Source organism: Trachurus japonicus, chromosome 6 (genome assembly GCF_045865225.1).
Source record: "Trachurus japonicus isolate A0001 chromosome 6, Traja_1.0".
Classification (NCBI taxonomy): Eukaryota; Metazoa; Chordata; class Actinopteri; order Carangiformes; family Carangidae; genus Trachurus; species Trachurus japonicus.
This window is the reverse complement of record NC_140912.1, coordinates 17,010,326-17,022,556: the sequence shown is the minus strand read 5'-3', so window position 1 is coordinate 17,022,556 and position 12,231 is coordinate 17,010,326. Positions and strand designations below refer to the sequence as shown.

Sequence of the window (12,231 nt, the reverse complement as noted above, 5' to 3'; positions counted from 1 at the left end):
ACAGACAAGAACGAAGTGGGAAATTTTTTAGTGACAACACAACCCTTGCAGAGTTTGTATATGGCTTGTACATCTTTAATCATGTCTGTGGTCTGTGTTGAGTTGAGTGTTTCTTGTGGGACTGACTGACCTTGCTCTGCTTGCGGTCCAGGTAGAACTGGTGTTGGCTGATGGCCATGGCCCAGATGGACTTGATGAGGGCAGGACAGGCGTACCAGGTATGCACAGCGATGCCACTGTGGCCAAACGTCCTTCTCGTCACCGACGCCCTACAGTAGGAGCGGACACAAGGCCTCCTTATATACACTGAATGCAAAGGATGGCTACATATACAGTGAAAACACCAAGCTACTCTCCCACCACCACCACTGACACTGATAAAATTACTACTGCTGCGGCTGCTCTGAAGAAGAGGGGAAAAAAATATTAAAGGCTTGAAGAGCAAACCCAATAGAGGTATTTCTTTGCAAAGCCACACACGACGCTCCCCATTGTTTACTCATCCTTATTTAAACACACATCTGTAGCTGAGCAACAGACCAGCTCACCCAAAATGACAGCTTCCTTTAAAGAAAACACCACTGCTCTCTGTTTCACCCTGACTCTTTTTCTCCCATTACCTCCCTCTCTCTGTCTGTAGAATAACACTCCACATATATAGCCATGTTAAATAAACACACGAGAGGTCACTTCCTCCACAAAACAGCTATCGCTCAGCCATCTTTCCTTCTGTGGTCAACTACAAGGGTTTGACCTGTGTATGTGTGTGTGTGAGAGAGAGGGAGAGACAGAGAGAGCATAGCTTTTTGCATGCATGTGGCTGCACAAGTGTGTTAATAATCGGCCTATCAATCTATGTCGGGCTCCACCGGGACATCCCCAATATCTTGCTCTATTGCCAAAACAAACACTGCAACCATTACCGAATCAGATTCCAATCTCTCTTTTCCTGCACTCTGCTGTATATAGCTTCAGTCTTCACACATTCACATATGGCACAGTGGTAATTTACAGTAAAATCTACTGGAATGTATCCATCACTGATGGAAAACTGTATCACTTCCAAATATTCAGTCACTAATGGAGGACCCATACAAGATAATAATAATAATAATCTAATAATACAATACAGATTCTAACTTAAAAAAACACAGATAATACAGGCACTGTAACAAGTTGCTTAAATTTGTGATATAAATTTACCTCCTGGGGTCATGAACTTCCACTGAAAACTTCTTCTCTCTGAAGTAGAGGTTCTCCAACTGACGCCATTGGAACACCTGAGGTTTATGGGAAACACACGCTTTTCAGGGTCGCTCACAGAAAAACATGCTTCACATTAAATCCACACAGCTTTCAGCCACATCCTCTTTTCTCTTCTCTATATGTCCCAATTTGTTTTGAAAAAAAAGAGAAAAAGAAATGGATAAGAAGACGGAGAAGAAAATAAATGGAAACCGATGAAGAGGAGGAGTTAGAAGCAGAGAAGGAGGTGGAGGGAGAGAGAGGAGGACCTAGTCTGGAGCTCTCTGATCAGGTCCAGACCAGGCAGTCTTGTCCACAGCGGATCCCTGCTCTGGATGACCTCACTCCGCAGAAAGACAGTGAGAGAGGGAGGAGGCTTTCTTTCCTCCGCTCAGCTTTACTTTTTTTTTTTTTTTCCCTTTTCCGTCCACTTTATGAACCATCAGCTTCTCTTTAAATGTAGTTAAAGCCAGCTGGGCGAGAGAGTTTCCCCCAAGACGTACTCCGCAGCATGTGTGTATCTTAAATCCTCCCAGGCGCAAGGGAACAGAAAGTTTTGAGATGGTGGGTGTTCACCATCTGTAGGCATGTGTGCGTGTGTGTGTGCGTTGGTGAAGAGAAAGTGTGTAAAGTTAAGTTTCCTCCTCTCCTGGAGCTCTGCTAGGAGAGCTGAGGAGGGAGGGGGCGTTTATGCTTCCCCTCCTCCTGACCCCTCCTTCCTCCCTCAGGGACTGTGCTTCCTGCTCTGGGTCCTGCGGTTGGGAGGTGTGTGTGTGGGGTCAGGGGAGGAGTGATGAAGGGGGAGAGAAGACTTCTGTGCCCCCCCCTCCCAAATTGAAGTGCCCTTGCTTTGCTTTGTTTAGTCCGAACTCTGTTCATGCACATGCACACACACACACACACACACTCACAAAGTCTGGGTCTGGTTCTTGTTAGAGAAAAGATAGAGTGTGGGCCGCTTCAGAACACAAGAGGGTCTGCATCTATCAGCTGAAGCAGACATGCAAGCACGGTCACAAACCTCTGATGGCCACTGAACAGCTTTAAGCGAGGAGACTAAAACTGAGCTGCAACAACTGACAAGCAAGACAAAAGTAACAAAGTAGAAGACTCTGTGCTCTGCTATGGCAGGATGAAGGAGAAAAAGAGGAGAAAGGGAGCTAAGGGAGGAACAGGTCACAGCCCAGGAATTTTAACAGCCTGGGAAAACAATGGACAGAGGGATGAGAGGGAGGAAAGGGGAGGAGGGTGAGAAATATTATGAAAACAGCATGTAAACACAGCCTAATGTATGTATTTAGTATGTGCTGGAGGAGTTAGGTACTGATGTGTATGCTGAGTGCGAGTATGAAGAAAGCAAAACTGGCGTTCTTATCGAAACTCTTTCAGTACCGTACATTTTAAATGGAGTGTGAAGTGCTAATGTAGCATGGTGCTAAATATAGCGGGCAGGGTAGATAGTGAGAGAGTGACTGTGTGTGTGTGTGAGAGAGCAGGTTGGTTACATGTGGACCAGAGCTGTGGAGATAAGATAGGTGTTTGAAACTGTGTTTAAGCACGATACCACTAAAGCGCTCCACGCAGAGCGGCTGCAACTTTGAAAGGGGACTTTGATGTTTCAGGATAAGCTTTGCATATACATGTGTGCTAATGGTGTCCACATATATTTGGAGAATGTTAACAACAGTCACGTGATTTACAGAAAAGTCGCTTTGGAGTTTAAAATTAGACTTTTTGTTGTGATTTCAGTACTGCTTCACAAAGTGCTCCAGTTATATAACCCTATTGTGTTAATGAAACCTTTGTAGTCTTTGTGACGACTTTTTGAATAGCCTGAATATCTGATAAAAAACACTATGATGACAATTTCTTTCTTAGGAAGCTGGTGAGTGCTTCTACTATTAGGGCGAGGTTTTTGGATGTATGCGTGTGTATGCTATAAATCCTCTTTCTTTTGACTGGAACATCGACACATAATAGCACAAACACACACAAGCAGAGGAAGGGACTGGTCATTATTCATGAACAACTGGGTGCTCACTGGCACGGACGCATGTCGTCCTTTTAATAATGTCTGTGCACCCTAACAAGAACGCCCATTACAGATGGAAAGGTCAGATTTGATAGAGTGTAAAGGCCTTTATTCTGTACAGTGGATTCCCAGGGGACTCTGGGAAGAATAGAGTCTAGAGTAGAAGAATAGAGTAGTTTAAACAGCATAGGCCACAATAACCTGAGGGCAGGTATTATTCCTCTCTAGAATCGGACCTGAGGGTCCCAGACCATTGTTTCACCCATAGGTGGGGTTCTGGTGTGTAATGCTATATCCACCAGTTGTCATGGAGATGAAGATACACTCTGGGGGCACTTCCTGTTGTTTGTGAGTTGGTTGTGGTGTCTTGGGGGGTGAAATTTATGGAAAAACTAATCAGAACAGGCTGCAGCAGCCTATTTGCTCTAACTGAAACACAGAAGTTGAATAAGTTTATCTTTGTGTACTCACAGTCCACTAGCAGGAAACTTGAATCATTATGCAGTGAAATGCATAGGCCATGATGATGATGAGTTACACCATAGTTTGCTGCATTTGACTGAAACCTTCCTGTAGCTTCATCACAGGGTCGACAGAAGCTTTTACACATAAGCCTTAAGTCAATCAGCCAGGTAGTTAGTCTATAATCTCTGCCTAAATGAGTCACAGCACACTAATGGGGCATTAGTACGGTGTGTGGTTGGGTCGTAAACCCCTGTCTGTGTGCACTGTATATGTCTGCATGTGGCCTGCGGTAGGCAGAGGAGGAAAAGTATTTTAACATCCCCAAGTAAATGTGGAGGGTGCGGTAGATGGTTTGCATTTAAAAACAACAGGAACTCCCCTTGTAAAGTGACTAATTAAACACAACTGTCTCCAGCACACACACACACACACACACACACACACACACACACACACACACACACACACACACACACACACACACACACACACACACACACACACACACATACACATACATACACACACACACACACACACTGTAGTAGAATTTGCTTAATGAATAAAACAGGCTTGAGTTGAAAGCGTAAAACATTTTTTCTGTAACAACTGGCCCAAAATATCTCATAATTAGCGTCCTGCCTCCACTGAGGCACAGCGGTGAAAGCTTTAATGGTGATAAACAAGTGATTACACTGTGAGTCAGTGGTGACTGGTACTGGACTGGTCTGACTGACTAATAGCCATATCAGCTGCTACCCAGTCTGTTGAAACAGGGATGACCCTCATTAGTAACCTAACATGGAAAGCTCCTGTTGACTTCTCTGAGTGTAACCGTTTCACAGAGCGGTACCGCCCACCCTCTGTTCTCTGCCTGGTTATTGAAAAGGGAAAAGAGTACTGTGCTCACTGAGGTGGTTTAGTTGAACTTTATTTTGGCAGCGAGGAAACCCACTCTCCTCTTCTAAACACGTGTGTTTATGTGTGTGTGTGTGTGTGTGTGTGTGTAACAGTGAGGGAGAAGGAAAAAGGGAAAGAGTAAGAAGGAGAGGGGAGAATAGAGTAAAGTGAATGGGTCGGTGCTGGAGCTTAGCGGACCAGTGACTCATACTGACTGTTGCTATGGCAGCTGAATGCTTCATAAGTCACTTGTGTGGGAATGTTTTTAACTCTTTCTTCCCTGAACGTCTCCTGCTCTATTCACGCTGTTCAAACGACATGTACAGACACTGTGAGATTAAGGTACACATGGTTTGTGACCTTTTCACAGGCTTCCTAGCATGATCTGACATTTGTATCTGTGAGATAAAGTGGGCTAGTGGGCAAGTGGACTGCATTTTTTTCCATCACCATGGTGATTCAACACTTAGCAGGCCACATGATTTGGAGAGACTGGGAACGAGGCCGGATCGGGGCTTGGCGGTGAGGTAGTCACTTAGACTGGAATGTGTTAAACAAGACACATGTGCACACACACTGCACAGTGTCAGCGGCAAACAGGAAAGTTGTGGCAGACGGGAAGTATTCATCAGGGAGGTGAGTTCAGAGTCCAGTTCAGTTCCTGTCTGACCTGTGTGCATTCGTTAATGAGAGTGTTGGTTTTGCGAGCCACAGTGTACAACCTCTTGGCGATCCGTCACCATGAAAGGATGCTGTTAACCCCATTAACACTCTACCAGACAAGGCTGAATGCCAGATATGAAGGCCTTAAACACGACTGAGGGTCAGAGGTAAGCTGAGAACGGTTTCACGGTCCAGCCACTGGGCCCAGGGACTGGGAGGAGGGCTTCGTCCACAGAAGGACAGAAATAAAAACAGAACAGGATGCAAAACATTCCAAGACTGAACGTCTCCAGACAGTAGTATTTGTTCAGCATTGTTCATGCTCTTCCCAAACACAATATCCTGACTCACTTGGAAAAATGGACAGTGGTGACCATGACAGAGACACAAAAAAACAGAGAAGGGACATGATTCACACTAATACACAATACCTTTGTCTTTAAAAAAGGAGTAAAAGAATGGATGTCTATGATGGGGGAAATAACTTGTATTGTGCATTTATAAAGATGTTAAGTATATTGATTCATGTGTTACTATAAAGGAGAGGTGAAAGCTGTGCAGCGAACAGTTAAGTTGTGGTGCTGAAAGATCAGATGGAGAATCATCTCACCTTCCTGGGCTTGACCTTGTCCTGGTGGTCATACTGAAAGATGCCTTTATAGCTCAGGCCCAACCACCATGGGATCCCCTGCTTGTCCTGAAACACAAAATAAAAAAAAGAACCTCAGGAAAAGTTGTGTGTGTGTGTGAAGATGCTATTGTAATTGGAAATAGCAACAAAGCACATTTGCTTTAAGCTCCATTCAATCTCCAAATCCAAACTGTTCCCTTACAAGTCCACAGTGAGAAGAAATGTATGCGGTGTGCGTGTGTTACAAAAAGAGAGAAAGAGAAAAGGCAGAGTAGTAAAACTGTACCTTTACAGCATAGTAATGTACTCCATATGTGGGCAGAGACTCGACAATGCTCATATAACTGTGAGGAGCAGAAAGACAGACATGTAAGGGTTAGAGAGCACATCCTTCAGACAGCACGTCCACGCAGTGGATGAACATAAGTAGGGACACACATAGACACTTACTTTACAATAGCTTGCCCTCTGGACTGCCCATTGAGCTTCTTGTAATGCTCTATGACCCGGTCTTCACTGTTAGAGAGTACAATGAGGAGTGAAAAGGAAAATCATTCAGAATGGGAAAAAACAAGAAGAGGAGCGTGTGTATAATGTTCTGATGGTTTTCTGGATAACGGACGAGTCTCTTACCAGTAGGCCAGGGATGGGTGATCTTTGAGGGCCTGGGTGGGCAGAGCAGGCAGCTTTTTCAGGTCAGACTTGGTTGCATCATTACTGGAGGAGAAAAACCACAAGACATGGTCAACACAACTCCTGCAAGAATGATCACTCTCTGCTGTAGGCCGAGCTGTTTCATGCAAAAAAAAAAAAAAAAACTGACCAGGCAATACCACTCGGCTGTAGAGGGATGAAAACTGGAACTATTTAGCATTGCAACAAGTTGAAGCACAATGGACCATTTCCCAGAACTGTCTTTGGATTGAAATGTAAACTTTGGAAGAATGCAGCGAAAGGAACTCTGCTCAGTGAAGGGGAATGAATACTGATGGCCTAAATGCTCTCTGTTCCCCAGACTGGGCACTGTCTGTTTCTCAACAGCTGCAAAGACACAGACAGTCGGAAACGGGGGAGAGAAAAGAGGTGACAGAGACACAGACACAGCTATGAAAGATAAACAAAGTAAAATAAAGGAAGATTAAAAACAGGGATAGAGGAGGAAACGATAAACACTAAGACAGTGTAAATGAGACAGGGAACCACACAGCGAGCCAAAGAGACTTGGCCCCAGATCCAGTTTTCAGACCTCCAGTGGCAGGAGGTCTTAATACCCCACTATAATCCCTCAGCCTCTCCCCAGCCTTTGCAGAGGCCTCGGAGGATTGGGGAAAGCCCTGGGAACATAACAACCTATGAGCTAAAGCCTTGGAAGATATCCATCCTATCCACCCTGCCCGGCTGTTTTCCAATGTTTGGACACAGCTGTGGACATAGATTTGTTGATATCCACTCAAGTAACTACTCATTAGGTGTGTTACACATAATGAAGGGGCAGGCAAGAGCGACAAAAAAAAAATTGAGCAAATACAGTAGGTGCGCCATGGCACCGTGGCATGTTCATCATCACAAATGACTTAGTCATAAATTATAATGTATATTCAGTCAGAAAACCCTTCAATTTTTTTGAATGAATAGGTAAATTCAGCTTGTTTCCAATGTAGATTTACTTGTTGCATGTCTTTTACAATATACTGGAAATAAATTCACACAAAAATCATATCCAGCGGATCAATACATTAGTCATCATACTGCATATTTTTAGAGCAGCAGCAGTGAGAAATATGGTGAAACTCTATATGGAAGCCTTGTACAGTGTATGGTAATGTAGAGCTTTACAGAGGGCAGGATCGTTTGAGAGGTATGTGTGCTGGAGGAAGGGGTGAGGAAAGTGGGAGGGGGGGTGAAAGGAATGTCTCCAGAGTGTGTCACATTCCAGCCCTCTGCTGGATATTGTGTTTATTTACTCTTTTCACTGACGGAAATGAGGTCAGAGGTGATGGCTGCTGTAGTCTGTTATCTGCGCTACAACAAAGGGATGAGGGGATGAGGGATGACACACATTTAGGCCAACATCATCACACAGATGTTCGCCTCGAGAACCACATGTGGGCCGCAGCTCACATGAAACATACAAAGCTCAAGGATTTAGCTTTAATGAGTTAAGACTGATTCTTTTGCTGACATTTTTTGAACTGAAGTTGTCAATAGCTGACCCTTTTAAATTCATATTAGAAAATGATATAGTCTGTCATTACACATACACAAGTCCATGTGTTTGTCATGAATGGCAGTACAGATTGAAAACAAATGAACCAAAGTGGAGCAGGGATGGCAAGAAAGAAGGAGGGAGAGTTGTCAATCAAGCTCAGAAACAAAGACAGTTCTCAGTGATGCACCTCGATGCTCAGGGGAACAGACAGACCACTGATATCATCTCTATTGTCCTCTTGTCTGTGCCTCTGTCTTCTGGATCATGTACATGCATGTATTAACTCCTGTTAGGCAGTAGACTATTTAGCATTCAAAATAAGAGTTAAATCTTAGGTCATCATGCATCCAGTCCACAAAGAAATTAGTGTCAAGACCCTTTGTAAGTCTTCAGTCTTCTGTGTAGCTGCATGTTGGTTTTCAATTAGAAAAAAACAGCAATGCCACTTTGAGGACAAAGATGGCGAATAAAGGAAACTTTAAAGCCTTTAAAGCATACACCGCAATGACTGGTCCTCAACATGGTTTCGGAAACCCTGTGAATGTTGCGGTCTGTCACTGCACTCTTAGTTTTATGAGGGACTTTTCCTGGGTTGGACCAGTATGATTAAAGATTTGATTTCCCGATGAATGAATCTGGTGCAAAGAAGGTCACAGCCTCGAAAATGACCATCTAATCCACTGGCTTACATGGAGATGAGGTTCGTTATTAACTTCATATAGATTTTGCTCATAAAGTCATGACAATGTATAACAAGGAAATGAATAGACACCTCCATATAAATGGGTCAATGAGCAAGTGAAGAAGGTGCGCTCCTCTGCATATTCCCTCTGGCTGCCAAGAGTCTTATATGCTTTTAAACAAATTGGAGCACCATCACTCTTAATCAACACCGTGACCTGTCCTCTTAACACTCCCATACAACCACAAATGTGTGCGTACATTGCATATGATTGAGTGCTTGAGTACTTCTTACCTGGTGAAATCACCTTTAGCCTCCTGTTGAACAGAAAGAGACAGACAAAAGTAGTGAGAGGACAATTTACCCGTACGTTTATGAAGCCTTAAGATAAGTGTGCATGTATTCTGTTTGCACAGGTGAGCATGGAGCCAGGTCTGCTGTTCTGAAATCAGGGAGAAACATTAAACCTCCATCTGAAGTGAAACCTCTAAAGGCCTACAAAGCAGGTACATGATACTACGCATCTGCACCTATACAGTGGACACACGCACTCACATGAAAACACACCAGTCAGTCCTGTCTAGGTGTAACATGACCTTGCAGTTAATGGACTAACCTACTTTGAGAAAGTGATGGGAGAAAGAAAGTGCTGAGGCTGTGTAGACAAAAACAAATATGAGGAAAGACATCCCCTCCTACACACGCACTCAACAAGCAAACACAAGCCATCTTACTTGTAGAATATAGGACGCTATTTCGAAGACAACGTCGCTGTCCACTTCAATAAGCTCCTGTAAAGAGGAGAAAAGAGAACAGGGGTCATGAATGATACATTTTCTTTCTGTTGGCATCAAGTAAATAAAACACACACAGTCCTGCTGGGAAGGAAAATGGGACGTGCCTCTGATCATCATCCACTTCTCCAAGATGGCTTGGTGGTTCCTTTCATCTGCCTACCACTCCCCCTCTGTTTTTCCTCTCTCCCTTCTCTAATTTCATGACCTCTTCATGTGGATGGAGCTCAGAGATTAGAAGCAAAGTGAAGGGGGATGGTAGAGGGGGTTTGGGGGTTGAGGGCAGTCATGGATGCTCTGGTTACTGACTCTTACACAGATGCAAACATTTTCCAAAGGTGTCTTTTTTAAAGTTGCATTACAGTTTTTTTCTGTGTTTCTAAGAGTGGGAGAACTAAGAGGAGGGGGCCAGAGAAGAAAGAAAACAGGGATCATTTTATGTCCCTGTGTATGAGAGACTTTGGGCTGCACTGAAATTTCCTAAATGGCTTGATAATCAATGTCGGTTGTCTTTCAAGTACTTACGCATTCACCAACCTTTTGCTTATATATATACATAACTATTCTGTGTGTGTATTGAAGGGGGGAAGGATAAGGGTTAGTGGGCAGTGAGTAGTGGGTCAAGTATGTCAGGAATGTTCCCTTCACAATCCACCTCTTAATTGGCTGAAGGATCAGACAACCAGGATGAAACAGGAGACAGAACAAACCCACCCTGGGTGGTATATCAAGGGCGGCTCCAGATCATCACCTACAGTACCGTGTGTTTTTGTATTTCCACAGCACAACAGAAAATATTTCTTCTTACACTCACACAATCAATGGCTGCAAATCCTGAGCTACATCTGCTACAACATATTTATTTAAAATACTATGTGACTATTTCCTCTTTTGCCCCTCTGGGGTCAACAAGGTCATCTATCACTAAAGCTAGAAGAGGGGATCATTTGTACTTCACACTGATGTTCAGCTCATGTTCTCAGGGGTGACAGGGGATGAATGGTCAGACAGGGGTCAGCAGTCTTCAAGGACATTTCAACAGAGATAACCGGTCGGATTGAACCAGAGACGTAATGTTTGTGGGAAAGCCTCTCTCTGATTATGTGGATACAACTGTCACTGCCAGTCAAGTTACAACATTTTGATTAGTAGGGATGGTGATAAAAAAATGGTCCACATTGTCTGAACCATGGGAATCATAAGCCCTTTTTATTTGATTAACTTCTTTTATCCAGGCCTGCATGCTCCTCAGTGCCAGGTACCCATGTACCATCAGTGTGCATGTTGAGAGAGAATTGCAAGTAAATCGGGTGAACCTGCACTCTCTGTTCTCCATGTTTGATGTCAGCAAACAGTAACATTAAGGTCTGTGTCTCTGTGCTTGGCAGAGCGGACTAATGCATGATGGAAAAAAATGGACTGACATTGACTATCAATTAAAAGGTGAATTTAAGAGGTTGATTAGCTATGAATACTGGATGCACCGCTGATTAAAACTTATTGATGCAGCAGCAGCCATAACCTTTAGGCTTATATTTACATTGTACAGCCAAAGCTAATAGTATAATATTGTGAGGAGTGGATAAGTGGAGCAGACCAAAAGCTTATTCTATATTTTCCACAATTTCTCATTTCTTACAACAGTTTCAGTACTATTTGTTTATATCTCATTTTGTTCTGTGTAGGTTTCCATATTCTCAGACCAACAGAGGGAGCAAGTTGCTTTCGTGGAGCAAGGATTGTAATGGAAGCATGGTGGTGTCAGGTGACACTGTCAAAAACCTGAGAAAACACTTATTTCCTACATAGAAAACATGATTTGTTAAGATCAGAAAAGATTCATATGCAGAATCGGTAATAGAGCACTGGTCAGTTCCCTTCAACTGCCAGTCTGGCTTAACGTATACAACCATAAGCCTACAATGTATCCTTTGCATTCAGGACAGCTCTCCACTATACTGAACATACATTCAACAAACTTTTGAACAATGCAAGATATTTGTTAAACTTAGTGCTACTTTTAGCACAGAAAATAACAGGTTATCTTCGACAGGGCTTTTTATGGATCAGTTTATTTTCCTTCAGGCCACATACACCCTCTTCTGGACATAACAAATAACTGCTTGTCACTGTGACTTCAGACTCCAGTTTATCTAGCAGGTAGACTGATGACAATAGAAATCAGTTGGTATCCCAGGCAGAATGTGAACCAGACTGAAAAAGACAGTGACCCCTCACTTCAAACAAACGAAAAATGGCCTTCACTGTAAGGGAACAGTTCACTGAACATACAAAATACATGTACATTTGCCTAACATTTTCATGTACCATTTGCATTTGTAGTACTTGTTGTGAAACTTGTTGTTAGTTTCTATTTCAAGGCTTATTTTCAATGTTATTAAAGCAACCCAAATAAATATGCTTCCACACTGACAAATGGCAGTGAATGTGTCAATTTATTCACCAGCTGCTAGAATGTGCTGCAGCATATAACATGATGGGCAACAGCTGATGCAAATACTTCATATTTTCTTCTTCACCAAATCGGTGTGGAGCGCTGTCCAAGGTGCCCTCTTGGGGCATATCTTCTTTTAAAATCAAAAGTGGGCT

General features: G+C 43.3%; 1 protein-coding gene across 23 annotated transcripts in view; it reads right to left on the bottom strand.

Annotated features, from left to right (window-relative positions):
• frmd4a (FERM domain containing 4A) overlaps positions 1-12,231 on the bottom strand; it is a 101,660-nt gene that overhangs the window by 12,021 nt on the left and 77,408 nt on the right. For 13 of the 23 annotated variants that reach the window (XM_085779418.1, XM_085779421.1, XM_085779417.1 and 10 more), the window contains exons 6-13: positions 9,562-9,618; positions 9,122-9,144; positions 6,570-6,653; positions 6,387-6,452; positions 6,223-6,280; positions 5,916-6,002; positions 1,204-1,280; positions 131-269 (exon numbers count right to left, since the gene is read on the bottom strand). In XM_085779418.1, the coding sequence (XP_085635544.1) occupies positions 131-269; positions 1,204-1,280; positions 5,916-6,002; positions 6,223-6,280; positions 6,387-6,452; positions 6,570-6,653; positions 9,122-9,144; positions 9,562-9,618 (591 nt within the window). Of the gene's footprint in view, positions 1-130; positions 274-1,203; positions 1,281-5,915; positions 6,003-6,222; positions 6,281-6,386; positions 6,453-6,569; positions 6,654-9,121; positions 9,145-9,561; positions 9,619-12,231 lie in introns of all 23 variants that reach the window. The other 10 variants (XM_085779415.1, XM_085779416.1, XM_085779403.1 and 7 more) reach the window with 1 other exon arrangement.